A 26,910-nucleotide genomic window follows, 5' to 3' on the forward strand; every position below is an offset into this window, starting at 1 on the left:
TATTTTCAATGCTGTAAAAAAAAAAAAACCCTGAAGATTGTGTTATGGTTTTAACTGCAGGCTCTTGGTTGAGCCGAGCCCGCGTTTATTTACGGCCGCTGGAGAGCTGGCACTGTCACATGTTCTGATGTTTACAGCTGGAGCAGAGCTGTGATCAGTCTCTCAGCAAAGCCATCACAAACTTCCTCTGGACTGTGGAAAAACTGGCGACCCTTCAGCTCTCGCCATCACTCAGCACCTTGCAGAAATTAAACATCCCCTGAGGACATGTCTGCTCCTTCCCCTTTAAATAAGATGTCTTGGGGTGATGACTCTGGAATAAATATCTATGAGAATATGGCAGACAGCCACATCATGCAAAACACTAAGTGTAGTGCAGGTAAACAAGCACGGAGGTCAAGTTATTGATGCAAGGTCTGTTGCCATGCCACAATGCAAATAGCCTAACAATCCTCGATGCATATAAAATGAACACCAAATCATTAGAGCTGGATGACTGGCATGTGTGTAGTGCTTTTCTTTTTCTTTTCTACTCTTTCTTCTTTTTTTTTTAAAACTCAGATACTAACTGTAATTGTGAAGACATATGTGACATTTCAACAAATAACAGTAATTACTCGTCACTTAACGTGACAAAGTAGACAGTGCTACTTTCATTGAATTCATTAGCAAAATGGGAATTTATTTCATTTATTATATTGTATTGGAGTGGACAGGCAGAAATGATTTGCTCAGCCTGTGTTGTTCCTTAGTTGTTTTTGACGTCCTCTTTCTAACAGCTCCGAATGTGAAACCCTCTCAACTTCAGTGTAAGGAAAGATTTGTTTAATATTTGTCTATTCTTTTAGTATAACTTTCTGATTATTTTACTCACCATAACATAGAGGAGGTAAATATAACATGGCTAATATGAATCTAGAATGAATGGAGTCAACACGTTACAGGATTGAATTTAAGCCACTACCTTTCATAAAGAATTCAGATCCTGCATGAATTAAAAAAGATCTATTTTCTTTTATAACCTTGCTTATTCTTTATAATTCCGGTGTTTTCTTTTCTGCAGAAGATGATCGCTAGGCCTGTCTGGCTAGCGGGAGCTTGGCGTGTATGCCATTTTGTTCTGTAAGTTTTTGATTGTGTAAATAACACAGTATCTCATCATACAGCTGCCTTGCATTTTGACAGTACAATAACCCATAATTCCCTCTGTCACTCAGTATTTCAAGGGCAGTGTTTCATTGCGTGAACTGAGCAGGAGTGCATTTGCATTTTGGAGGATGTGGGCTTGGGTGGGGGCTTTAGGGGGAAATGGATTTCATGTCTTGTGTCACTTCGGATTTTACCCCTCGCCCCCTTTTTCTGCAGAATCCATTTTAGCCAGGGCTCGCAAATACGCCCTGGGCCGGGAACTGTTTTATTGTTTTGTTTGTTTTGTTTTGTTTTGTTTTACTGTTTCCAAAAAAAAAAAAAATGAATCCGACTTTAAACATTGACATTCTATACTCTTCTACACACTGTACACTATGCACCTTTTTACATTTAAATGTATTACTTTTACATTTTTAGCATTTATTGCATACATTATTGTTAAGTTTGTGGATAGTTCTGGAATTTGTGAATTTCCCATTGAGAGGAATAAAGAATTTATCCATCCATCCATCCATCCATCCATCCATCCATCCATCCATCCATCCATCCATCCATCTATCCATACATCCATCCATCCATCTATCCATCCATCCATCCATCCATCTATCCATACATCCATCCATCCATCTATCCATCCATCCATACATCCATCCATCCATCCATTGATGAGCAAACAGGGTCTATATATTTCATGAGTTTTTCCATATGTTATCTGAACCAAAGAACTTGAACGCATATCAGATGATATGCTATAATTATTTACTCACTAGATATGCAACCTAATTAAATTGTAGTTCCCTTACTATGAACACATAAATGTGTTTAAATTACAGCGGATGACAGAGGTACAGCTTTACTTTATCTAATTTGCTATAATACTGTTAGCTAAAGTAATTAGTTGTCGTACTACGCAAATTATTTTAAATGGCTGAGAATCGAGTTGCTTTTTTCAGTCATTTAATATGACAATTTGACTTGAGCTACACATATAATGAATCTCTGCTCCTATTCTTAGCATAGCTGTGGACTTTACACATATTAAACGGACTCTGGAAGTTGTACTATAATAATACTGTACATCTTAAAATTCATTGCAATTAACCAGACAGCTTCTGTCTTCTCTTTTGGATACTCAGCTGTAATATGTGTCTGCTAGATGAAAATGATTCCCATTTGCTAAGACAGGGCCCCATTACAAACGTGTTTGAGCTGGGCTGCTCTCTCTGAAACTGTGAAGAGCTCTATTGTTTTGGAAAAAGGCTGCTCTTTCTCAGTGCCATTAGAGAGGTGTGCAGAGCTCTTAGCAAGATTAAACACTTTATGATAGCTCTGCTGGCATCTGATTGGATGTCAAAGAGATTCTTCAACTACAACATCCCTTATTACCTGCTTGAAATCCACATAGCCTATTTTGTCATGTATAGTGCTAAAGAAATGCCCACGATCCCCAGCTCAGAGGTGGCCTGCTGTGTGAAGTGATATTTATGCCAACAGCAGACACAGGAAACATTTCATCCTGATGGTGTTTAAGTAGCAGTTTGTAGTTTTGTACGATTGGCATTTATAAACACTGATAGCTGAAATCAGTAGGTGTGAAACTGACTGTAAGTGTTGACCCACTGTTTGCTGAAGTGTTTATTGTGTTGTAGTTTTTCCTTCTCCATTTTTGTAAGCTACATTTACAGCATTTTGGCAGACACCCTTATCCACAGAAACGTATGTTTTTATCTCATTTATACAACTAAGCAATCGAGGGTTAAGGGCCCTGCCCAGGGGCCCAATGGTGGCAGCTCGGTGGACCTGGGATTCAAATTCACAATTCTTTCCATTCTCTTTTCACTTTCCATTCCATCTAACACCTTAACCACTAGGCTACAGCATTCCCCTTTGAGAAGTGTGCTCAGACTCATTATATAAATGTTCACAATTCACACTAATTAGGTGACATATACTCTAAGCCAGGGCTATTCAATCTAACTTTTAAAAGTCCAGTTACATACAGTTCCTTGCATGCAAAGGTGTTGATAAGAATTTAACACGAATGATTGATTGAATGACGACAATCTTAAACACTTCGGCTCTAAATAAGTCGATGTGGGTGTGTTTTCACTCGAGCGCTTTGAGTTCGAAAAGACTTCTTTTCAGATTGACACAAGGAGAACAAAAACATTCTGTCTAAATTGCTTTCATAGTTGACTTTTTATTAAATAAATATGACATGGCATCTGTTCACTGATCGCTAAGAGAGGGTAAATAAACTGAAAAATAAAAATGAAAAACCTATGAAAGTCTGAGCTAATGTCTCTAACCCTGTAAGCTTGTCTCAGGTCTGATGAGCCATTTTCAGCTAATCGACTTACATGAAATAATATATTAAATATATTACACACCCATAAGAAAACATAGTGACCCATAACAAAAATAGTGGAGATTTTAGTAGGGTTACAGGCCTTGCTAAGGGCCCCAGCAGCTTCAGCAGCTTTGAACTCACACCCATCCGTTCAGCGATCCAACACCTTAAACACTAAGCTACAACATCCCTTAAGGAGTAATCCAGATGTCGTTAGAATTTACAACTATTGTAGTTTAAATACACATGTGGAAACCATAACATTGTTACATAAAGTTATTGATCGTATGTATGTATTGTATGAGTGATGTATTTAGAATTAGAGATCTCATTAATTCTGAAATCTACATCATTTTCCTTTGATTCGTAATGCATCTGCAGTAATTACCAAGCCATTCTATCTTTGATAACTGCACACATCAGACAGACACTTCATTAAAATACAGAGAGTTAATGAGTAACACAGTGAACAGACTGCATAGGACTGTAATAAAATCCATATGTAGTTATTTATGTGCACATTAATTAAAGATACTTCATATACAAATACAAATGAACTGAGTATTACTAAAAGAATGCAGCCGTATTACTGTTTGGCGTGTTTGGCGTGAGTTGTTAGCGTGCTCCTGACTATGTGAAGCATAGCTTTGTGTTTACACGGTTGTTGTGGAGCTCGCTCTGCTGCATTGTTTTAAACACTGGTCCCTTGGGCAATGTTCTTAAATGTCCCTTTGCACACCCGTGTCTTTACTGTTGCTATAGAGACCATGTGGGCTTGATCAATAAGGCAGTGATCAAATAGGGCATGCATACGTTCTCCCAGTTAATCATCATCGCTTTTTGGTTTACTTGCTTATAAGTGATGATGCACTTAAATAGTGCACTGATCTCTGTAGATACATAGACTTAAGCACATTTATTAGTCAGATGCCGAGGGTCTCTGGTGTGAGATTTGTTTTGTCCGACATGTAGCCTACTCACATCTTTCCACTTATTGTGAACAGTGAATGCTTTCTTTCTCTAGCTATTTGTCCTGTTATGCTACCTGTGCTGTTTCCCATTTAAAAAAAAAGCAGAGTATGCTAAACAAATATGAGCTCTGTGTTTATTTTACTATTGTCCTTTAACAAAGTGAAAGAGAGCAGAGTGGGAGAATGGAAGGGAAAGCAGGGGCAAGCAGAGACTGATTTGGGCATTGAGTGGAACCCAACCTGGCTCAAGTTCACTGGTAAGCCTGTTGGACATCCGGCATTGTTTCCTTTATAGTGCGCTTATCAGAGGGCTGATTCACTTGTCCCCTCGCATGTTCCTCTTCTATCTCAGCACAGCCAATTTTCGACAGGCTAAGTGCTCAAATTGAGCCATTTTGTTTCACTTTAAACTAAAGCGGGACCTATTATGCTTGATTTTTCATTCATAGCTCCCACTGTTCTCTCCTTCTGTCCATCTCTCTCTCTCTCTCTCTCTCTCTCTCTCTCTCTCTCTCTCTCTCTCTCTCTCTCTCTCTCTCTCTCTCTCTCTCTCTCTCTCTTGCGCACTCGCTTGTTCGCTCTCTCAAAATACTCACAAGTGGGAGGCCTTGTGAGGCCCCACTGTTTTCTTGCCAGGCATGTCAGCTTCAATCTGCCACCCCTGGGTGTGAGGCACTGACCATGGTGTGGGGGCTTACAGGTCAAGCTTGCCTGTAATTGATGTTGCTTATTCATCTGTTTTACTCTGGCTTTACTCTCCCTGTCTCAGCATCCACATATACGCCAAGAGACTACACACTATACACACAATACTTCAGGGCATTTCCAGACTCTGTCATACACACACACACACACACACACACACACACACACACACACACACACACACACACACACACACACACACACACACACACACACACAAAAGCTTAATATGAATACCAAAAATAACAATTATTAATCTGAATAACAGCCTCATGTTGGAATGTTTCTGTTCTTATTAAGTACCTCCCCTGGCTCAGTTTAAGAGTTGTGTAAGCTAAAGCAGGATCAATTCCAGTGTTGCTAGTGTTGACATTTCAGATTTCAGCACTGATACTATGCTTATAAGGCACACATGTACAGTGTCGTACACGTTGTGGACTGTTATAAGCTTGGTATTAGAATGGTTGTAGCTTAAAAGTATAAAGGAACACACAAATGAAGTGTGCCATAACATCAAAAGTAAGAGAAAGCATCAGTACAGGACAGCAGGTCATGAGCATAAAGATACATCCAGTGAAGAGTTAAATGTAGATGCTTGGGATTTAATCGGTCACTCCATTTTTTTTTTTTTTTCTGCTTTTGTGCTTTTTTGATTGAATTGGCAAAATTTCAAGTACAGTCTTCTTCTATTAAACTTTTAGCATTGAAGACAAATAATAATCACAGTGGGCTTTGGATGAATATGTGTTGTGATGATGTGACATGACACGTCTTGACCCAAACCTGCAGAAAATCTGCTGTAATTTTGAATAATTGCAAGCTTCTCCAAATATTGTGCAGTTTTTCATTAATTTCAATTGAAAAGACATTGCAAAATCCTGGAGGCACTGAGCAAAGCTGAAATGTGCACATGGGTATTCTAGCTTCAGACGTAATTATGGGCTTCAGCACTATTCAGAAGATACATTGGTGTTATTACCACTTAATAACTTTCACAGAGGCAAGTCTCAAATCTGTATGTTTCTGAATATGGACTTGACGAGCAATATTAAGTCCAGTGCACGTTAAGTCTGGACATCTGATGAATCTGACAGTTTTGTTTGCATAAATTTATGAAGTAAAAGAATGTGATCCATAAGCATAGCAGATGAGTGTTTGGTCGGCTTATCCTTCTAACCTTAGTCACGTTTCCTTTACAGGAGTGCATTATTAGCGTTATTTTACTACTTTGCAAATCAAGTGTTAAAAGTGTGATAAAAAAAAAGGTTGTATACAATTTCATGATCTCGATTTATGTGAAGTTCAAATTATCTGTTTGTTTGTATTAAAGGTGAAGGTCTTTAGGTTAATGAGGTAACAGATTATGTCAAAGAGGACATGAGTTCTTTCAGCTGTCCAAACAGCCTTTAGATCCATTGCTAGTTTTAAGGCTTGGATATTGACTTGTGCTACTTTATTAATAATGTCCCACATAATGCACATGATAACATCCCTTTATACTTTCAAATGTTAAGTTATTCAACTGCGATGTGGTAGCCTAGTGGTTATACCACCCAGCTGCTGCGATGCTTGCCTACAAAGCCAAAAATGAACCTCTTACCTCAAAGCCCTCATCACTCCCCGCACTGCACCTCACACTCTCAGATCTACCAGCACTGCTCGACTGGTTCCACCATCTCTCAGGGTAAGAGATAAATATAATACAAGACTCTTTTCTGTTCTGGCACCAAGGTGGTGAAATGAACTCCGGACAGCTGAGTCACTGGCTATTTTCAAACGACGGTTGAAGACCTACTTATTTATGAAACACTTCAACTAGCACTTCCTTCCCTGTTTGTTGTATGTATATTAAAAAAAACAACAACTTTAAACAGTGGTTTAGACTCATGCTGTCTTAAGTATGTAACCTAGTGAACCGGAGTTAATGTAACCAGTGATAGAGACTTAAGCACTTGTGTACGTCGCTCTAGATAAAGGTGTCTGCAAAATGCTGTAAATGTAAATGGTTAAGTTTACTGATCGGAAGGTCATGAGTTTGAATCCCAGGTCCACCAAGCTGCCAATGCCGAGTCACTGAGCAAGGCCCTTAACCATTAATTGCTCAGTTATATAAACTGAAATAAAATGTATGTCACTCTGGATGAGGGTGTCTGCTAAATGCCAGAAATGTAAATGAAATGGAAGCTGAACACTTGTAAGGTGGAGGTTTAAAGTGTGTTTATGTTTGAGGATTTGCGCACATGACAGCTCTATAAGATTACCTGAAGCCTGTTTTATTAAATGTACTAATTAAGCAGACGTATGCATTATACATTACTGTGTGCTTCACCATGAGAAACAGTGACCACCAGATCACTGTTCTATAGGAATTGAGTTTTCTAGCTTCATTAATATCGCCTGAGATAGGAAGTAAACATCAGAGGAGTGTAAGAGAAAGGAAGATTTTTAATTACTGATCTCTGTTTGATCTTTGCCTCTGACATGGCGTTGTGCTGCATGGGTGGTACATCTCAGGGGGCCTTTGAAGAGGACGATTTTGTAAGAGATTTGGATCATTACACAATAAAGAACACTTCATAAGTCATGAAGTGAGTTGGGGAAATGATGGTTAATGATGTTGACAGCAGTTCACCTCTATAGTATTACACTGAGATTTGACTTGACTTGCCTCCTCTAATGAGTCCTGCTTTTCCAAGGTAATGGAGCAGAGAGGGGGGGTGGGGGTGGGGGGTCAGGGAGGGTGAGAGAGAGAGAGAGAGAGAGAGAGAGAGAGAGAGAGAGAGAGAGAGAGAGCAAGCGAGAGAGATCGAGAGAGAAAGAACCTCCTTTTCCATCAAGTTAAGTCAGTTAATGCTACACAGAGCAGCCATCACATGTCTCTTTTAAAATGTCATGTCACTGTGCCATAGAGGGCATCTTCAAACAAGTGAACAGCAACGAAATCTTAACATCCCTTTTAATATGTGTGGAATGCAGGAATAACTCTGCTTTAAGGATGACTAGGCATAAGCTGTTATTATCATCACAAAGTCACATCTTTTCTTCAAAATGCTAGGTTGAATAGTTTCATTCACAGAAAGTGCTCTCAATGGTCACTGCTCTCTTGTTTGATGATTACAAGATCAGTAACACCGACTTTAATCGTGTTTAATTCCATGCATAAAAAATTGGGATAGTTATTGCAACATCACACACTTTCAATCCTTTAATCCTCAACACTATGGAGCTTGATGGGTTTAAGAGAAAAGGGTCTGCTCCATGGAATCTCATGGGATGTAAGGTGTGTTTAACTGCTTTGGATGTGTGTTTAATTGTCACATGAAGTTGTTCCTCGGAGAAGATTATGTAATTATCGTTCTGAAACACTGTGTAATATATTTTTTTTCCTTGCGTGTCAAAGGAAGATGTCTGTGTACCTGACACTTTAGCGCCAGCATAATAATATATTGGAATGACAGCTAATTATAACATAATAACAAGCTGATGAAAGATTGGGGTGGATATGCCTCATATATTTAAGGGGCAATGTGGAGAGCACTGCAATTAAATCAAACCAATCCATATTTAATTAGATCCAGATTTAATTATGGGTGCTTACAGGTTTCGTAGTCCAAATCTTTTATGAGGTATCTCAACGCTTATTTTTGTTATTTATATATCTATTAATATTTGTAATTATTTCAGCATTAACGTGAGTAGCCAGTGTTGTTGTTTGTGTAGTTTCCGTGATAATCTCTAAAACTGGGCCAGTGTGGATTACATGCAGATCGGGTAAGGCGGCGATAACTTGATGGCAATTTGGACGAGGGGAGAGCCGTTCTCACTGCCTGCTTGAAACCTTTTAATTAGCACTAATTACCCAGCAGAAAATGTTGGGGCTTGAAAGGATTTGTGTCAGCAAGTGAGAGATCAAAGATTGCGGTGCTCGCATTTTAATCTGCCGAGTAAAAACTAATAAGGACCATGTAATGGGGCCCCAGAGAGTGACAGCGCAGGTGGTAGACAATAATCCTCTCTGCTGTGCTCAAGCCCCACGTCTACTCCCAATTAGATCATCAGATGATTTAATTTCCCTCTAATATTGAAAAATTATTATTTCCTTTTTCAGTGTCCAAAGGAAAATCACAGGCGTGTGGACGTTTTTTTTTTCTCCTTTTCCCTTCTAAATGCCTATTTCTAGCTTTGATAGCCTCGATCGAAGGGGTTTTTTTGTGCAGAAATTGTGTGGCACAAGACAAGAGCATCATGCTTGTCTCATATGGCTGTGAAGAAAGATGAGACTAATGCAAAGCATGGGCATGGCTCATCCATCAAGTGTCATCGATCATTTGCCACAACATGACAGCCAGGTAGTGATTATTTGCTGTTAGATAAATGCTCAAGAATAAAGAATCACAATGTAAGAGTTCAACCAACTCACTTCCAGATATTGTCAAGAGGCCAGGATTCGTTTGAGGTTCTGGGATATCTTTACATTGATTTTTATTTCCATTCGCATAAGAGCAGGATCTGTGTTCAGCCAGACATTATAATTCAAATATTTTGTATGTTTTGCGGTATTGACTTTTATCATTAGTCTTCTTGCAATTCATTAATCTTTTGGCACATGTGCTTTAAGATACATTTCCCTCAGAGATAAACAATGACAGGATGCCTGCAATAGCATCTGTAAAGAATTGGATTGATTTTCAACGTGGTAGTACAAGAGGGAAAGTGCATTTGTTTTGTGCGTAGAGGTATAATCAGTCAGTGTTGTCATTTTAAAGAAACTGGGTTGCAGCAGGCCCACAAAAGCCAAGCAGCATGTACAGAATTGTGTGCAATGTTTCTTTACTTGCAGTAGGGCAATACGTACAAACTACCAGACAGAATATGCGTTTTCCTTTGAAATGTCTTGGTGTGTGTGCAAATGAAAACAGTCATGTTTACATAAGAGTTAGTGTGTATATAGCACCAGGACGACGATATGTTTAATATATGGTTTCTACCTTCCCTGAGATTTTCTTTGTTTGTCTTTCCTGTGTTGGCGTTGTCTTTTAGAGTTTCAAACTGGCGACTCATGTTCAGTAATGCCAGTGGTTAGTCAGACAGTCGTGTTTTCAAGGTCCTGTGTGTCCCTGACGAGGCCCATCAGGTCAGTCAGCCCCTGTGTTGGAAACAAAGTTTGCTGAGGTCAGAGGTCAAACCCGGCTTAAAAAGTCAAGTCTGTCAAAATCCTCCGTCACATTCCTACCTTACGGCCAACCTCGGCTGATCCCTGGCCATTAATCACAGCAGAGAGCGGCTCTGACCTCAGCCCACTCTCTCTTTGAAGTGTGCTGTCCTCTGCTGCATGAGGAAATCATTTAATGCCTGATTCAATGAGCCATCAGAAGAGCCAGTGGACCTAATGACATGTGAGAATATTAACCTCTTTGTACCAAGAGCTGTGAATCTTGAAAGGCAGTCTATTATTCACCTGCATTTTTAACCACAATCTCAGACCCCACACCTAACCCAACTCGGACCCATTTGCTGACCCGATCCTAACTAAGAACCGGACACCATGGGACATATCAAGGGTTATTTTTTACAAGAATGGTGACTAATATGTGTGCATAACCAGATTCTGAACTTTTCCCACATAAATATTGACATAACCTTCGGACTTCAGTCATCAACTCTGACTATGGCCCCATGAGCAGCATGTTCCTATATGACCAAACCTAGCTTTGTTCTTAAAGGTGCATCTCTTAAATACTGTGACAAGATGTCAATGACGGAATATATGGAATTCTACGATGGCCAATTGTAAATGAATTATGCATACTATTATTAGTATAAAATTTTCAGGAAAGACACCAAACATCTCTACACAGCAGGGCTGCTAGTCTGTAAGTCTGTAACAAATGTGAACTGTCATATGTCTCATTTTCATTTCTTTACCTGTGTGATCTGTAAATTGTGCTACCTGAGGGTTGCTGACAGATCAGGACTCAGCCTGCAGGGCAACCGAGAGATTAAGCCACATAATGGCATTATACTGCTGCTCCCAATATTTATAGGACTTCAGCATCCAGGACCATCATGATGTTGAAGCCTAAAATCAGAGCTGCATGCAGTATGACAGTGGATGGCCAATAAGAAGTATAAATATAAGTAACATATATAAATTTGAAGCATTTTGACATAATACAGACCGTTTAAACTTGTTTCTTGTGTTTTTCTATTATATACAAAGCACACAGTATGTCAGCCTGTGCATTCTATCTAGATAATATTTTTATAACTTTTTTGGGTGATGCAGTGTGAGATATTTCAGTAGCGTCTGCCATCTGCCATCATGTCATGTCCACGTTTATAACAAGTTTATTAAAGGCACTCCTCTTTTTACAGCTCCACACTCATCTCCTATTCATTATGCTTGCTTATCTTGGCAGGCAATCTGAACTGCCAGCTAGTCCATTATGCACATATGAAGCTCATCACTCCAACTGTATTGGCCAATTCATCAAACATTTATCTTTTGCCCTCTTAACAGTGTGTCAATTTGGCTGTCATTCCTGAGGCTCAGGTGCTTTCTTGGAATAAAAGCAATACTTTTTCCACCTTGGTGGCAGCACTGGGTTAAACCCTGTACACATATTCTCACATACAGACAGACAATTTTGACTAATATTTAGGATGGAACTTGCAAGTAAGTTAAAGGAGTCTTAAGTTTCATTAAGCATCTTTGTAAGTGTGGCACAATTTAGCCAGACCCGAGAACCTTTTGAACCTTTCATAAATATGTGTGTCAGTAAGTGCAAAAAACACCTATTTGAGAGGCATTTAACTGACAGTTCAATCGACCAATCACAAGGCTTTCTCACAGTCCATCAAACCTGCTGGAAACCATTCAAAAGAAACATGTAAAGGTATAATGTTTTGGAATTCGTTGACCGGAAAGCTTATGTTACTGTTCCAAAGTTTTCCACTAAAGCAAGTACACATACATGTGTGTTTGAGAAGTGCAACTTTTAGTTCTTTAAAACTCAGCATTGAGTATGCTGCTGAGTATGCTATAGACACGAGTGTGTTGAGACATGTGCTTCCACATGGGGCTTGAGACACATGAAATAGCTTAGTGGAGTGATGTGGATGTGAAGAAGACTGATAATCAAAGGCTCAGCACAACAGCACTGTCAGGGCAAACACACGAGGGACTTAAATAGCTGCTGGGAGAAAAAGAGAAAGGCCCTTTAAAAGTAGAGCATAAACAAGGGAATTAATGGCCCTAGCAAAGGGAAATATCAAAGGTAGAGATATCACAAAAATGAGTCTTTCACTGAAGAGGATCAATGTTGAGATGGAATAAAAAAATGTAAGTGTCTAAGTGATCTCTGACTTTCAGATCAGCTTTCTTTACAAGCATCTGTGTGGGAGTGGACTGTTTGTGCTTAGGATGCTTGCTAACGTTCATTGTTAAAGGTTTAGCAGGTGTAGTCCTGTGTAATAACAGTAATAGAATACCTCTCTCTCTCTCTCTCTCTCTCTCTCTCTCTCTCTCTCTCTCTCTCTCTCTCTCTCTCTCTCTCTCTCTCTCTCTCTCTCTCCCTCTCTCTTTTTCTGTCTCCTCCCCCTCTAGCCTGGGTGGACATGTGAACTGAGATACCCACAGACTAATGGTTGCAGTGACTGACATTTCAACCAATAATCACAGAGTGTGTCCCCCTTCTTGTCAGTAGCAGTTTATCAATCAGCGTGTCTGCATTAGTATTTCTCTATTGATCCATCCATCTCTGTCAGGCCATCTCTGTGTCATTGTCTGCGCTCATGTCCTGTTATTTGGCTTCCTTTGAGGATAGGCAGAATAGTAATTTGTTTAACAGGCCCTGCCTTTAAAAAGAAACTTTGCATGTCAAAAGTTTTAAAGGACCAGTAGAGCTAAATGCACCATGACCACATGGCAATGGAAAGTTTAAGTGTGTGTATATATACTTGCCTTTCCTCTAACAAGAAAGTCCATTCCCATTTGAATAACTCTTTCAAAGCATGTGTATTGGCACCTATAAGCTCATCCAAATTGTGCTTTAAATAGAAAAGTGGTAGAAAAATTCAAATGGTAGTAATATTAAAAAAAAAACATTCATGTGGTAAATATTATTATAGAATATAAGTGAATAGCTTGTCTGACTGGAGTGTCTTTAATACCTGCCTAGTTTTAGTTGCACATAATCTACATAGCATAAAATCATGCGTATTCAGTTCAAGAGCTTCAGTTAATGTTCACATCAAAAATCAGAATGGGAAAGAAATTGCTTTCAGATATGTGACATGGTTGACAATGTGACAATTTCAGAAACTGCAGAAACTATATCTCTAGTGAAAAACAAAAATAACCCGAGAGACAAGAGGAGAATTTACAGGAACTATCAAATAGTCATTCTTTACAACTGTGCTGAGTTGAAAAGCACATCAGGTTTCACTCCTGTGAGCGAGGAACCTGAGGCTACAGAGGCAAAGGTTGACCAAAACTGAACAGTGGAAGAATAGAAAAATCTCAGGCTCATGGTGTAATTGCAGGAAGCATACAGAGTTAGTCTTGATATCCTGTAAAAGGATAGACTTGTGTACATACATAAGCCAAGCTGAAGTGGGCGCATGTGTATATTTGCATGATATACTCCTGCAATATGTCTGTATCAGTGTATATCTTTATAATAAAAAAGGATCCTATACAGTGTGCAGTGTGGAAAACATCACAAGGTCGCAAGGTTGAATTATCTTCTCCTCAAACATGAACATATTCAAACGTATCACAACAGGTAAAGGGCCATTTTAGCCATTATCTGATCATTCTCATCATCTTAATAATCAAAATGAAAAGTAAGCTTGTGTTTTTAATAGATGATTGATTGATCATAAGAATTAAAAATATCATTAGTTGTCAGTTCCATCATTGTCAGCATCATTATCATCATCATCATCATCGTCGTCATCAGCTCATCACTGGCTTGTGCATGAGAGCTCAGTTGGGATCTGTTTGCTGTCCATATACACATCAGCTCACTCCCTCACTCCCTCTCTCCCTCTCTCTCTCTCTCTCTCTCTCTCTCTCTCTCTCTCTCTCTCTCTCTCTCTCTCTCTCTCTCTCATGTCTCCAATCATACATAGAAAGTGTGATTTTATTAGGATTGTAGAAAATGATGGTGAAAATGTGTGAGCCTCTTTCCCCATGGGAGAGATGTATAAATCAGAAAGGTTGCAACCTGGTGTGTGTGTGTGTGTGTGTGTGTGTGTGTGTGTGTGTGTGTGTGTGTGTGTGTGTGTGTGTGTGTGTGTCTGTGTGTGTGTGTCTGTGTGTGTGTGTGTGTGTGTGTGTCTGTGTGTGTGTGTGTGTGTGTGTGTGTGTGTGTGTGTGTGTGTGTGTGTGTGAAATCTCTAGAGAAATCCGAATTCATTTTTGCACCATTAGCATAGTTGAAAACAAAGAAGCTATTTACCCAATTAACTGTACACATTTTTGAAAAGTTTCCTCAGTTTATACTGTACAGATGGATTAATGGATTATGGATTATGATGGTGGAAAGAGCCTTGAATGTTTAGGTGAAATGTGCTCTGAGTGCTTAGAGGCCTGAGGCTATTACAACTCAATCCCCCCATGTTGTTGTGAATGTGATTCAGTCTCTCCCTTGGCTGTGAATTTAACTGATTAAATCACAGAGTGCACACAGCAGTGGTGACATGAAAACAACAATTAATAAGCAGCAAACCCCCCCCCCCCCCATGCCACACACGCGCCTCTTAACCAAGCAGCTAATAACATTACACATGCCGTGGACTAGCCAACGCAGACAGGTGGAGATGAGCCTGAGCCCAGATTTCATTTACTGACCTGGCAAATAAGAGCCATTGTACTGCATATATAGAGTGAGATACACTTGTGCACACACACAGTGTTGTAATAATGTGTAGAGAGAGTGCCTTATAAATGCTTTTCCTCCCTTTGTCTCCGTGTTAGCTACTTACTGATGGTGTAGTGATGCGCTACATTGACATAACGGATGAAGAAAGCTTCAAAATGTCTATTCATAGCCACAGTGTGTATAGATTTGTTCACCAACGACACCGCCTTTTCCCTAAAGGCAGGATTTGCATAAATAAGCCGACCTTTACTCCTCTCCCATTTGCCCAAGTTATATTGCCCCTAGATTTCTTCCTTCTGTTCAGGATTTAAAAAAGCACCAGATAAAAATGCAAACCATGCCATACTGTCATTGAAGCTTTATTTGATTACCGCATGTCTTTTAGCTGAAAAGGAATGAAAGCCGGCATCTATTGCTATTGAGTTGTTCTTTTTCCAAGGTGAGCTGACAGAGCTAAATGTCAGTTAACTGAAGGTAGACACATTAACATTGTAGGTTGTCAGCCTCTGCCATTTGAGGGATTAGAAACACACACCCTGGCTTTGTACACCATCCACATGGTGAACTTTTGTAGGCCCCAACATTACCCTGAACACCACCCTTCATCATGTTTATGCCAGACCAAGGCTGGGGGAGGGAACCAAACAGCACCAAAGTCCTTGGGGAGTGTGTTTTTGTGTGTATGTGTGTGTGTTTGGGTATCACTAAGGGATTAGAAGTCATGCTGCTGGATAAAAAGTGAACATCAAACTTTCCCCATTAAAAAAAAAAACACTGTTGTTTTGCACTCCGAATGGGCTCATCATGGTGGAGTGGTGGAAGTTGTACTCATTCCATTTGTGGCGGGTTTTATAGTTGCACTGGGAAAATGATGGATGACAAGTTAAATTTGTGTCGGGGGAGTGAAGGTGAACTGTGACAGAGTTATTTATCTTGGGAATGGAGGGTTAGGGTCAGGCAAAGCTGGGTGCCTGAAGGCACAAGACATTGACAAATTCATCCCGCACACTGCATTTCTGAAGCCCTTTTGTTTTGAATCCTGGCTACTCACGAGTGACCCTCATCACTCATACTGCCAGTGTGCGAAGGAGGCCGCGCCATGCCAGGGGATCTTAGCGCCACTAATTCTTGTCATTCACTCTACTGACAGGCCCAAGCCTGAACTATTCCGGCTTGTGAAAGAGACTGGCTGAAATATTTATTTCTACACATAATGGCTGCCCAGATTTAGGGCCATATCATTTTTCCTCTTGTGCCTTATCATTGCAGGTCACTGACAGGCCTGAAAGCGTTCAGCCAACTGGAAGAGCTGATTGTGGACAACAATCTTCTTGGAAATGACCTCCGGTTGCCCAGGTTACCGCAGCTCCATACCCTAACACTCAATAAGAACCAAATATCCTTTCAGCCCAATACTGCTTTTGTGTACCATCTCATGATTTACAGCAGAGTGAAGGTCGAGTTATAGTAAGTGGGAATTCCCTCGCTGCATCGTACAGTTTAGGATCTCGTCTTTACACACTTCAAACCTTTAAATGCTCTTTAAATGGTGTTATTGTATTAAATTGAGATCCTCTTAGATGGAGAGAGGTTTAGCTGTAGAAGCCAATATAGTGACGCTGACTCTGTGCCACGGCGACCTCTAGTGGAAAAGCGGATCACAAAAGCCCTGACGGTGTAATGGCTTTCTTCCTGCACTGAGTCTTATGATATATGGTACAGTTCTTATTTCACAGTACAGAAGATACGTTTATAAACACAAATGCAGCATTACAATCATTTCCTATCATAACAATAAAAAAAATGGTAAAATTGATAAGAATTGTTCTTAAAAATTGTAACTGGTTCCAGACACTCAGATTTGTGAAAAACAAGGTCAGAAAAGTTACAATAATATTTACAAATGTGGAGTTGTGTTCCAGATTACAGCGAGTGTACAGCGGAAAAATCGGATTTGATCAGTTTATTTATTTTTTGCACAGTGTTTTCCTCTGAGTGGTTTTGAGGCACACTGTAATGAGACTGCATCACACGTTGTTCTCCTTTTCCACCATTACAGGCAGCTCTCCTCCAGCTGAGTGTCAGCAGCTCAAACCTGAGTTCTGCTGTGAAGTGGTCTGCACATGCTAATGGGCCAATTATTTACACCCTGTAGTGGCCCGCTGCCATTGAAATTCAAGTGCTGCATTAGTGCAGTTGTATTTTGACACATTCGGGCTCCGTTTTCCAATGAGGTGAATGTAATAGTGATGAATGCACTGCGAAGTGGCTGTTTGTTTCCCTGCATGGTGGGAAGAGAAAAAGTCACTAACCCTTTTTACCACAGGGCATCCATCATTTTGTCAAGGTTTTAATGTTGTGCACCAAACCACCTAGGAAATGGAGAGCAAGGCACAGGATGGAGACAGCCAAATGTGACCCTGGCCAGATTCTCACTGTAAACGTAGCTGATCTTATTCCTTCTAACATGGTGATTGTTGAATGCGCTTAGAGGAGGTGAGCCAGACAACAGCACATGTATATTGCTTGAATTCCTTGACTTTGATACCTCTCAGACATTGAGGCCTTGCTTGAGCATTTGCAGGAAGTGACACCAGCTCTAGAGTACCTGAGCCTGCTGGGAAATGAGGCCTGTCCAAATCAGCTGGTCAGCCTGGATAAAGATGAGGATGATTACCAGAGATACAGGTCTGAAGCAACACACACACATGCACTCACAGCATAGTTAAGGTAATTCAATTTCACCTTTTTTTTTATTTTTTATTTTATACAGTTTCCACTAAAAAGGTCAACAATTGACCCAAAATTTCACCATATTTTTATTCTCATGTTAACATTTGGAATAAATAAATAAACATTTGCATGGGCATTTTTGATATAAATTGAAGCCCACACTCTGTTAATCATTAACAAGAAGTTTATGACAAATGATTGACATTCAACATTACAAAAATACAAATATACCTGTTCAACACATGGCTATTGCATTAGTGTGGCTATTTATTTATTTATTTATTTATTTATTTATTTATTTATTTATTTATTTATTTATTTATTTGTTTGTTTGTTTGTTTATTTATTTTTAATATTTGTGGCACAAACCTATAAGTTATTGTGATAAAGTAACATAACATTTTGAACTGTTAGTATATTTAATGAAATGTAAAAAAGAAAAAGATTTCACTGTGACACTCGCACGGTGACTGATACCTCTTACAGCTGATGTTTTTAACATAACCTGCAAAAGCATATTTTTCTAAGGATGCATTCTGTAAACTTTTCCAACATAAACGGATGACATAAATTAAACTAGATGGCACAGGCAAAAAAAAAAAAAAAAGAAGACGACGAAGATATTAGCTCATTTCTCTTAAAGGTACTCAACCTCACCTTTTATTCCTTCCTTTGCAATGAGTTGCAAAATCGATTTCATGTGTGAATTGTGATAACCACCAATGAGAGTTTGGTATCGTTGCTTACAAGATGAAACAATGCATTCATTATCGAGCCCGGGCCCATGGGAGTGCAATGCCATGCTATGTTACCACCATTTGTCAACTTTTCAACATGAAACCCTGTCGGCTACAGGGAGGGAGCAGACGAGCGCAGGAGGGGAAGAGAATACCGTCTTTTGTCTGTGGAGCAGTTTATCTGACACTGAGTTCGGTATGAATCATTTAGCGTACAGATGAACCTAAATGTCGCCACTTGCTTACAGTGCCTCCATACTTCAATTAGTGCTGGGGAAGGCCATACTGACAGCAAGTGTGAATCTGTGCTGGAATATTCATAACGTGTCACATAACATCAGTTTGTCCGTGATGTAGATTTTATATCTGACAGGCTTAGACGACACACGGGTCACGGCCCGACTGACCTCGGAGCAAACACGTGTCAAAATAAATACAGCATCCTCAGCAGTGGCATAGTAATACACTGCATATTTTAATTCGCTGAATGAAATGACTCTGTGCGTTTTACTACTATTTTCCTAATCATTCATCATTGTTTACTACAATGCTCAGGATTTATTTCCCACTAGCAGCACTTCAGTACATTTCCACCTGTCTTATTTAAAATGAGTTTTGCAGACTAAAAGTTAAAGGCAGTGTGGCTTCAGGTGTTGGCTGAGGTTGAGTAAGCACTACACAATGTATAATAATCAGGAAACACCTGACAACATGTTGCATATACGGTACCTAAAATGATTTAGCGTTTATTTAATGAACACATCTGCATGTGTATTGATATTCACACGTGTAATCATAACTGTAGCAGTATAGGTCATGTGTACAGCGATTATGAAGAGCTGCACAAGCAAATAAATATTTATACTCAGTTTTGATGGACATGCGCAATATGCCGAGGAACATTTTGCTCCAAACATATCTTAATAAGATCAATGTGAAATTCTGTTTTATTTGTGGCATCTGTAATGAATATGTAGCACAGGGTTGCTGTCTTCTTCCATCGTTGTCAGCATCATTATCATCATCAGCATCGTCATCAGCTCATCACTGGCTTGTGCATGAGAGCTCAGTTGGGATCTGTTTGCTGTCCATATACACATCAGCTCCCCCCCCCCTCTCTCTCTCACTCACTCACTCACTCTCTCTCTCTCTCTCTCTCTCTCTCTCTCTCTCTCTCTCTCTCTCTCTCTCTCTCTCTCACTCACTCACTCACTCACTCTCTCTCTTTCTAAAGCTTAATCTTGACATGTCGCTTCCACCATTCCAGTCAGCCTGTGAAAGATTCTGTTGTCATCTCCATATTCGTATTATTATCTCATGTCACTTTCTGCCTCTGAATGAAAGATAGTGAGTGTGTGAAAGCTTAAAAAAGACATCTGTAATGTTACAGCAATGACAGCTTGACAGATGAAGTCTATGTATTTTATTTTCCAATCTATTTATATATATATATATACACTGTCCTAATTTTTTCTTTATCCACAGTGAAGGTGATTTTTCTATTCACGAATATCAGCACTATTAAATTAACACTATGTAAACAGGCTTTTACTTTTCATGTTGTTAATAAAAGGAATCTGACACTCAGAAACATATAGAACTCGGCTTGTTCTATTTTTTTCCTAAATGTCGTTAATGTTTTGAATTTTTTTTAGATTATATATATATATATATATATATATATATATATATAATCTAAATAAAATTCAAAAACCTTCTGTTTATGATATTAACTCCGAGTAAATGAGGTGCAGAGTTATTACTGACTGTTTTCATGGTGTGCAGGTACTTTGTGCTGCATAAACTGAGGAACTTGAAGTTTCTGGACAGCAGGAGAGTGACTCAGTCTGAACATCTGGAGGCACAGTCCCGCGGCGTGTTCATGAAGGTGGTCAAGCCCAAAAATGAGCAGGTCCGTGTCTACTTATTTCCTTTTTCATTACAATAATAGAACAGCCATGAGGCTGACATTGTGCCTTAAGGCAGTATTAAATGTGGGATGTGATAGCTTAGTGGTTAAGGTTGTTGGGTCACTGATCAGAAGGTTATGAGTTTAAATCCCAGGTCCAACAAGCTGTCACTGCTGGGCCCCTGAGCAAGGCACTTAACCTTTAGTTGCATAAAATAAGATTAAGTGTGACTTGCTCTGGACAAAGGCATCTGCCATATCCCAGAAATGTAATGTAAATGAAAAAGAATTAATTCTGTTGTGAAGGTTGCATCTAAACAATTGATAGATCATAGAAGTTCTAATAAATAGCAAGACTGTAGAGTGTCTAATCTTTATATAATGACATTTAGTCTTCATGATTTGTTTTACATTAGAATTCTTAGTTGTCTTTGCCGCGCATCACATCGTAGATCACTAAGTAGCTGTACTAAATCCTATGGAGTCTGTAACTCAGAGCTACTTTTTCGTAGCTGCATTATATTCTGGAGCTTAGAGTCATGGCAGCATTTCCACTAACTCTGCATTGGCTTTCAAATTAATATGAAATGAAATTCAACTGTGAAATGCTGAGTGTAAAAAAGAAACTCTTTCTCTCTCTCTCTCTTTTTTTTTTTTTTTTTTTTTTTTTTTTTTTAAATGAAAAAGTTTAAAAAATCCTGACCGTTAGAATTTGAGTTTTCTTCTGAGGGCTTTTTTCTTTTTCTTATTTAACTCTGTACCTGAATTAGTTACGTCTCCCTATGAACTTTCTAAAAATAAATAAATACAATATATATAAATAAATAAAATAAATAAAATACAGCAGAGTGAACAACTTCTTTAATATATACTTTGCTCAAGCATAATGTCTTCTGCTGTATATGTTCGACTCTTTGATGCCATGATTCTCCTGTCCTGTTCTCTTTCAACAGCACATGTAGGCCTCACATTAGATACACTGGACATCATCATGCTCCCATTCACTTTATACACACACACACACACACACACACACACACACACACACACACACACACACACACACACACACACACACACACTTTTTCATGTTTTTCAGATACATTTCCTCTTCCAAAATTGTTTTCTAATCTTATTTCTTTTATTTTGCCCACCCTTCTCTTTTTTTTTTGCCTTCTGCTTCAGGGCATATAAACGAACAACTTCACTAAGATCTGATTCCATGTAATTGTGCAGTCTTAAAATATTTATGTTGTGGTTTCGGCTTTATCGCAGCACCATCCCCAGAGCTGCATGCTGGATTTGAAAGGTAAATATGGTGGTAGGTTTGGCAAGAACAAAGCGGTCTCCTGACAGGGGCTGCTCTCATGAGTCAACATGGGATTTCCTATAGTGCAAAAGGAGCAGATCATTCATCATCACATTGAGGCAAGCAGTTAATGTCTGGTTTCAAGATGTTGACGTCGCTTATTTTATTCAACGTTAAAGTTGCGAAACAGAATGGCAAATCATTGTGATGAGTGAGGCTGATTCTGGCATGTTTGGAGTTGGTTAGTTACAAACTATTGAATGATGTATTGTGTCACGATTCTGGCAGAATAAACTAAACCAATCCTGGCTACACAGCATAGATTTTTATTTATTTATTTATTTATTTATTTATTTATTTATTTATTTATTTACTTACTTACTTACTTACTTACTTACTTACTTACTTATTTATTTTTACATTTATGAAATATGTGTTATCGGAACATCACAGTCAATTGTATTTAACGCAATAGACTTGAAACACGGTGAGGTAGTAAAGCTGTACATTTCATTTGCCATTTTAACAGCACACCTAAATAGAAGCGGATATGTTAGAAAACTCAGTCAGGTCTCTGCACTGCTCCATGCACTTAACTGGATTAAACTCTGCTTTAATGCTCTGAAGGCGTGCTCCTCTGCACAATAGGTGCCTTTGTGGGGCTCGTTTTGAGAGGCAGATAGGGAAAGTCGGCCACGTCGGAGAGTCCCGTGCTCGTGCCCGCACCGGCTGTCATGCCAGCACTTCCCCAGCGTTTGTTTTGAATTAGGTAAGACGTAATGTGGCAGCCACAACAAGCTCTGCGGGCCATGTGTACTCCCCAGCTCTAATTGGCTTCATCATCACGCCGATTGTCTGCTGACCAATAGTGCAGGTCACCAATTAACAAGCTGCGGAGACAAGCTAGCACCGAGCACAGCCGCCTGAAGATGATGGCATAATTAGTTATTTGTGTTTGCTTTGATGTTCCATCCAGCGGGGTGTCTTACATTGAAAGACACGCTGGTTTTAACCATGTTACAGCAGCCTGTAATTAGCACATTCAATTTCACAAATTTCCCATTCATCTTCAGTGCAGTGCGCAGAGTAGAAGAGCTGGAGATGTAGAGCGGTGTTCAGAAAGGAATCATAGAATACCATATATCTGAAATATTATTGCAAATGTTTACTTTCGTAATATAATAAATAGTGGGTTTTTAAAATACAGTTTAGAATGTTATGTGGAAAAGACACAGGCCAGACCAGACCGCATAATACAACTCGTGTTACATTTTCTCTTGAAAACAATGCCCTTTCTATGTAATGATATTAAAGTGTGTTTAATGTGCACCTAATGCATGACCATGGCTTTTATTTTTTTGCCAAAAAGCCCTTTTCTCATTTGTCTTAATCATATCTCACAGAAAAGATACACTTCCATATAAACCCATGTTTAAATCCCCAAAATATTGTGCATTGTCTCTTCTTTGGAGCCTGTTGGAAGCAGACAGAAAGCACAGCAGTTAAAACTGGGATTCAGGCAGACTGGTTACTTTTATTCTAATGACAGCTATAGATTATACAAAGCCTTATTTTATTTGTGTACCTGTACCACACCGTTGTGTCACGTATCTCCCTTCAAAGTGGACGACAAATATGGCCTCCACGGCCTCCGATTCCAATAACTAGATTTTAAAAAACCTCTAATATAGCCTTCAAACCTACTGAGATCTGTTTTGCATACCAGTGATCTGGGTTTTCTGAGATTTGTACAAATATAAATGGGAAAAAGTTTCCAATCTGATGCAGCTCATGACAACAGGACCACAGGGGAAAGTTTAACCAGAGCTCATCCGTGTGTTTAACGTTGCTGTGCATGAAGACACTAAACATTTAAGAGTTTGACATGGAAGCCTGATGGACTGGAATGTATTAGCTTTGACATACCATCTAGTGAACTTGGCATTTAAAGCTCCAGATGTGTCTATAATACTCAGGTGAGTGTTTGAAGAAGAGTGCCTGCTTGTGCAGATGCAGGCAAAGTCAAGTGTTAAGTATAAACCAGATCCCTCTGCTTCACGTCAAGGCCATATCTCGCCACCCCAGCGTGGGATACTTTCCTCTAACTATACACCCTGTCGTGTTTTATTTCTTATATATCACTCGAAAAGCCGTGTCAAGAAATGCATGCTCACCTTCCCACTAGACAGGAAAGCGAATGCAATCAATATTCCTTTGATGTTTAGTCAGCTTGTGTAGCACATATGTTACTGACATAAAGTGTTCACGTTATAGTGGTGATAAATTATAAAGTCTGGAAAAAATGCAGACTGGTGAAGGAAATTGTATAATGTTCATCTGGGGTCATTTGCCCAGAAAGTTTGTGAACCCCTTGTCTAATGTGTCTGTTAAAGCAGCAGATTTACTGAAAAGCTCATACACAGTTCATTTTTTTGTGTCGGCAAAATGGTTAATCATACCATTTAGAGGTCGTTGTGAACTTTTGAGAGCTTTGAATCGCATTAAAATTGAGTGTGACCACGATTGAAGCTGCTTTTCAATCATGACATTATGGCATTACATGCTGGAACGCCACATGGTTTGCATCAAACTCCAGCACACTTTAATACAATATGAATACCATAACGTTTGAACTTTTTGACCTTTTCCAAGACTCAAAAATTGTATCCAGAGAGTTTGAAACCCAGATTGCTTAACGGAAAGCATCTTTATTGTTTTGAAACCATTATGACAATACTTTCTCCTTCTTTCTTTTTTTTTTTTTTTGCTTTGCCTTGACACAAATCTCCTGGTTGAAAACGACACTGCGTTTTGAACGGATTGAAATATTTAGCATGTGCACGCTTTAGCTCAAAGAGACATTTATTATAGCCTGTTGCAAATCCTTTTCTCTTCTGCATTGATTTTTCCTTCCCGCATGCTCCACTGGCCTCAAAACTATGTATTAATGGAAGTGGTAGAAAATGAGCTGTCTCGCACGTGTCGGTGTCTCTGCATTGCTGATGTGTGTTGCAAAGCAGGAAGGTCATGTTGCGAGCTGTAGTTATGAGGACAGCCTAATTGGGAATGCTTTTTATTGGATTTTTTTGAGAGTGAGTGTTCTAAATAAAGGGTGTTAAACAAGTATGTGCAGAAAACAAGGGAATTGGAAAAGGCTAATCAGGATCCCTCCCTAGAGTCAGTGCTAAGAAGAGGTACTTCGAAAGCCTTGTGTTATGGGTTTGTTTTTTTGGGGTTTTTTGGGGGGTTGGGGGTGGAAATTGGGCATGCAGGAATGCTATAATGTGATAATTCTATTAGAAGTCTCATAGGTCATGGAATGTGATGGCGTGAAACCACATCGAGTGACTGGGCATCTTTTGGAAAAATACATGTGGTTATGTGTAGGCTGCTTTTTCGGCATCTTCTGAAGTACCACAAATGTTGTTAAAGTATTGCGTTTAACTAGCCATATCTGTCAAAACACTTTGACAACAATTTGGCAACCTGTACAAACCCTTTTCTGCAGGCATCAGTTGGTCAGGATTCAGGCCTGTGAATGTTTCATTGACATCTGCATCTTAAACACATTTTACAGAGGATGAAGTAACTGCTCCCACTCCCTTAACAAAATAATGTTTGGTAGGTACATAAAAGTGCAATGTCTCTGAAATGTCAACTAGGTTGTGCTTGGATGAAGTGTTTGACTTGATATTCATGTCGGGGTACAAGGTTTCTCCCACATCCTCCTCATGGGTAATGAAAAGCAGACCGGAGCAGCTGGAGCCAGGACTGAGGTCCCATCAGTTCTTGTCACACAGACTGCACTCTGGGTAATCCACACTGGCAGAGCCAGGAAAGTTATGAAGTGGATCTCCTCTGTGCATTTTTCATATTAATCTGCCTCTCAGCAGAGGAGTTCATATCACAACAACAGCGCAACAGAACCAGGCCGCGACAGACCACCTGAAAATGCCTCACAGAGCACAACTGATGTTTTTTTGCTTCTTTATTTTGTGCATGTGAAGGGCAAATTATTTTCTTTTCTCGTTCCTCCTCTCTCTCTCTCTCTCTCTCTCTCTCTCTCTCTCTCTCTCTCTCTCTCTCTCTCTCTCTCTCTCTCTCTCTCTCTCTCTCTCGTTGTAATCTCTCATGTACGGCTGGTAAAGGCTCGTGCCATATTCATCTCCTTGTGTTAGAATTATGAGTTCCCTGAAGTGTTTAAACATAATAAACAGGGGGCTATAGAGCTCAGTGCCACTGTGCCTTCAGTGTGTTTGCTGAATCATTTTATGGGATAAATCTTTCCTCGGAGACGGCTATAAAATATCATTCACGCTGGAAAGTGCAACTCAACTAAATAAATTGCTCGGAAACGGAAGTTTATTACCACTTTTCTCAGACAGATGTACCTATATTTGTGAAGCTGATAGTAGCATGTGGCATATCTCTGCTTGGTGTTGAGATTATGCACGAGCAGAATATGAGATAAAGTGCCTTATTTTTACTGCATGATGAACTGTCACCAACTCGCGTCAAACTGATGCTAATTTAAACAGCGGACTAGTCTGTTCACTCAGGTTGTTTTCACACTTTTTACAGGGTTCTTTTCCCCCTCATAACTGTGCTCACTTGCCCTGAGATTTCAGTACATTTGATGGAGTATGAAAGCTGTTTTAGAGCACAGGAGTGGTCCAGAGATTTAATCCCTGTACCTTTGAAAACAGGAGTCTGGGACTCATGTATGGAAGTTATTCTTCACTCAGTACACAGAGTAATGTGATTTCTTTAACATATTGTGTTACGTCTGGTGGCGGGGAAAAGGTTATAGTGATTAATATCAAATATTAATATGGACTATTCAATCAAGGCTATAGAGATTTTCAGTCTAGGCTAGCTATGTGCTATGTCCCATAGTATCACTATTATATAGGATTATGATCCAAACACAATAAAATGCAATGCAGTTACATAGGAATGAAGCAATGTTACTGTAATTCTCACATCTTTGTTGTGTGAAAGACAAAATCTTGTTTTACACGCATGGGATAAAATCTTACGCTAGAATGGCTCATCCATTAAAGTTATTTCTATGAATTTTGGCTGTGAAAGTGTTTAAAGTGTATTCACTGATTGTTGCTACCAAGAGTAATGAGTATTAATACAAAAAAATCAATATTT

General features: G+C 39.3%; 1 protein-coding gene across 3 annotated transcripts in view; it reads left to right on the forward strand.

Annotated features, from left to right (window-relative positions):
- The window catches only part of lrmda (leucine rich melanocyte differentiation associated), a 232,899-nt gene that overhangs the window by 135,841 nt on the left and 70,148 nt on the right, over positions 1-26,910 (forward strand). For 2 of the 3 annotated variants that reach the window (XM_047811950.1, XM_027142035.2), the window contains exons 3-5: positions 16,332-16,458; positions 17,611-17,750; positions 20,318-20,444. In XM_047811950.1, coding sequence (XP_047667906.1) covers positions 16,332-16,458; positions 17,611-17,750; positions 20,318-20,444 — 394 coding nt within the window. Of the gene's footprint in view, positions 1-1,051; positions 1,123-16,331; positions 16,459-17,610; positions 17,751-20,317; positions 20,445-26,910 lie in introns of those variants that run through there. The other variant, XM_047811951.1, reaches the window with a different exon arrangement.

The sequence above is a fragment of the Tachysurus fulvidraco genome, chromosome 4 (genome assembly GCF_022655615.1).
Source record: "Tachysurus fulvidraco isolate hzauxx_2018 chromosome 4, HZAU_PFXX_2.0, whole genome shotgun sequence".
In the NCBI taxonomy this organism is placed as follows: domain Eukaryota; kingdom Metazoa; phylum Chordata; class Actinopteri; order Siluriformes; family Bagridae; genus Tachysurus; species Tachysurus fulvidraco.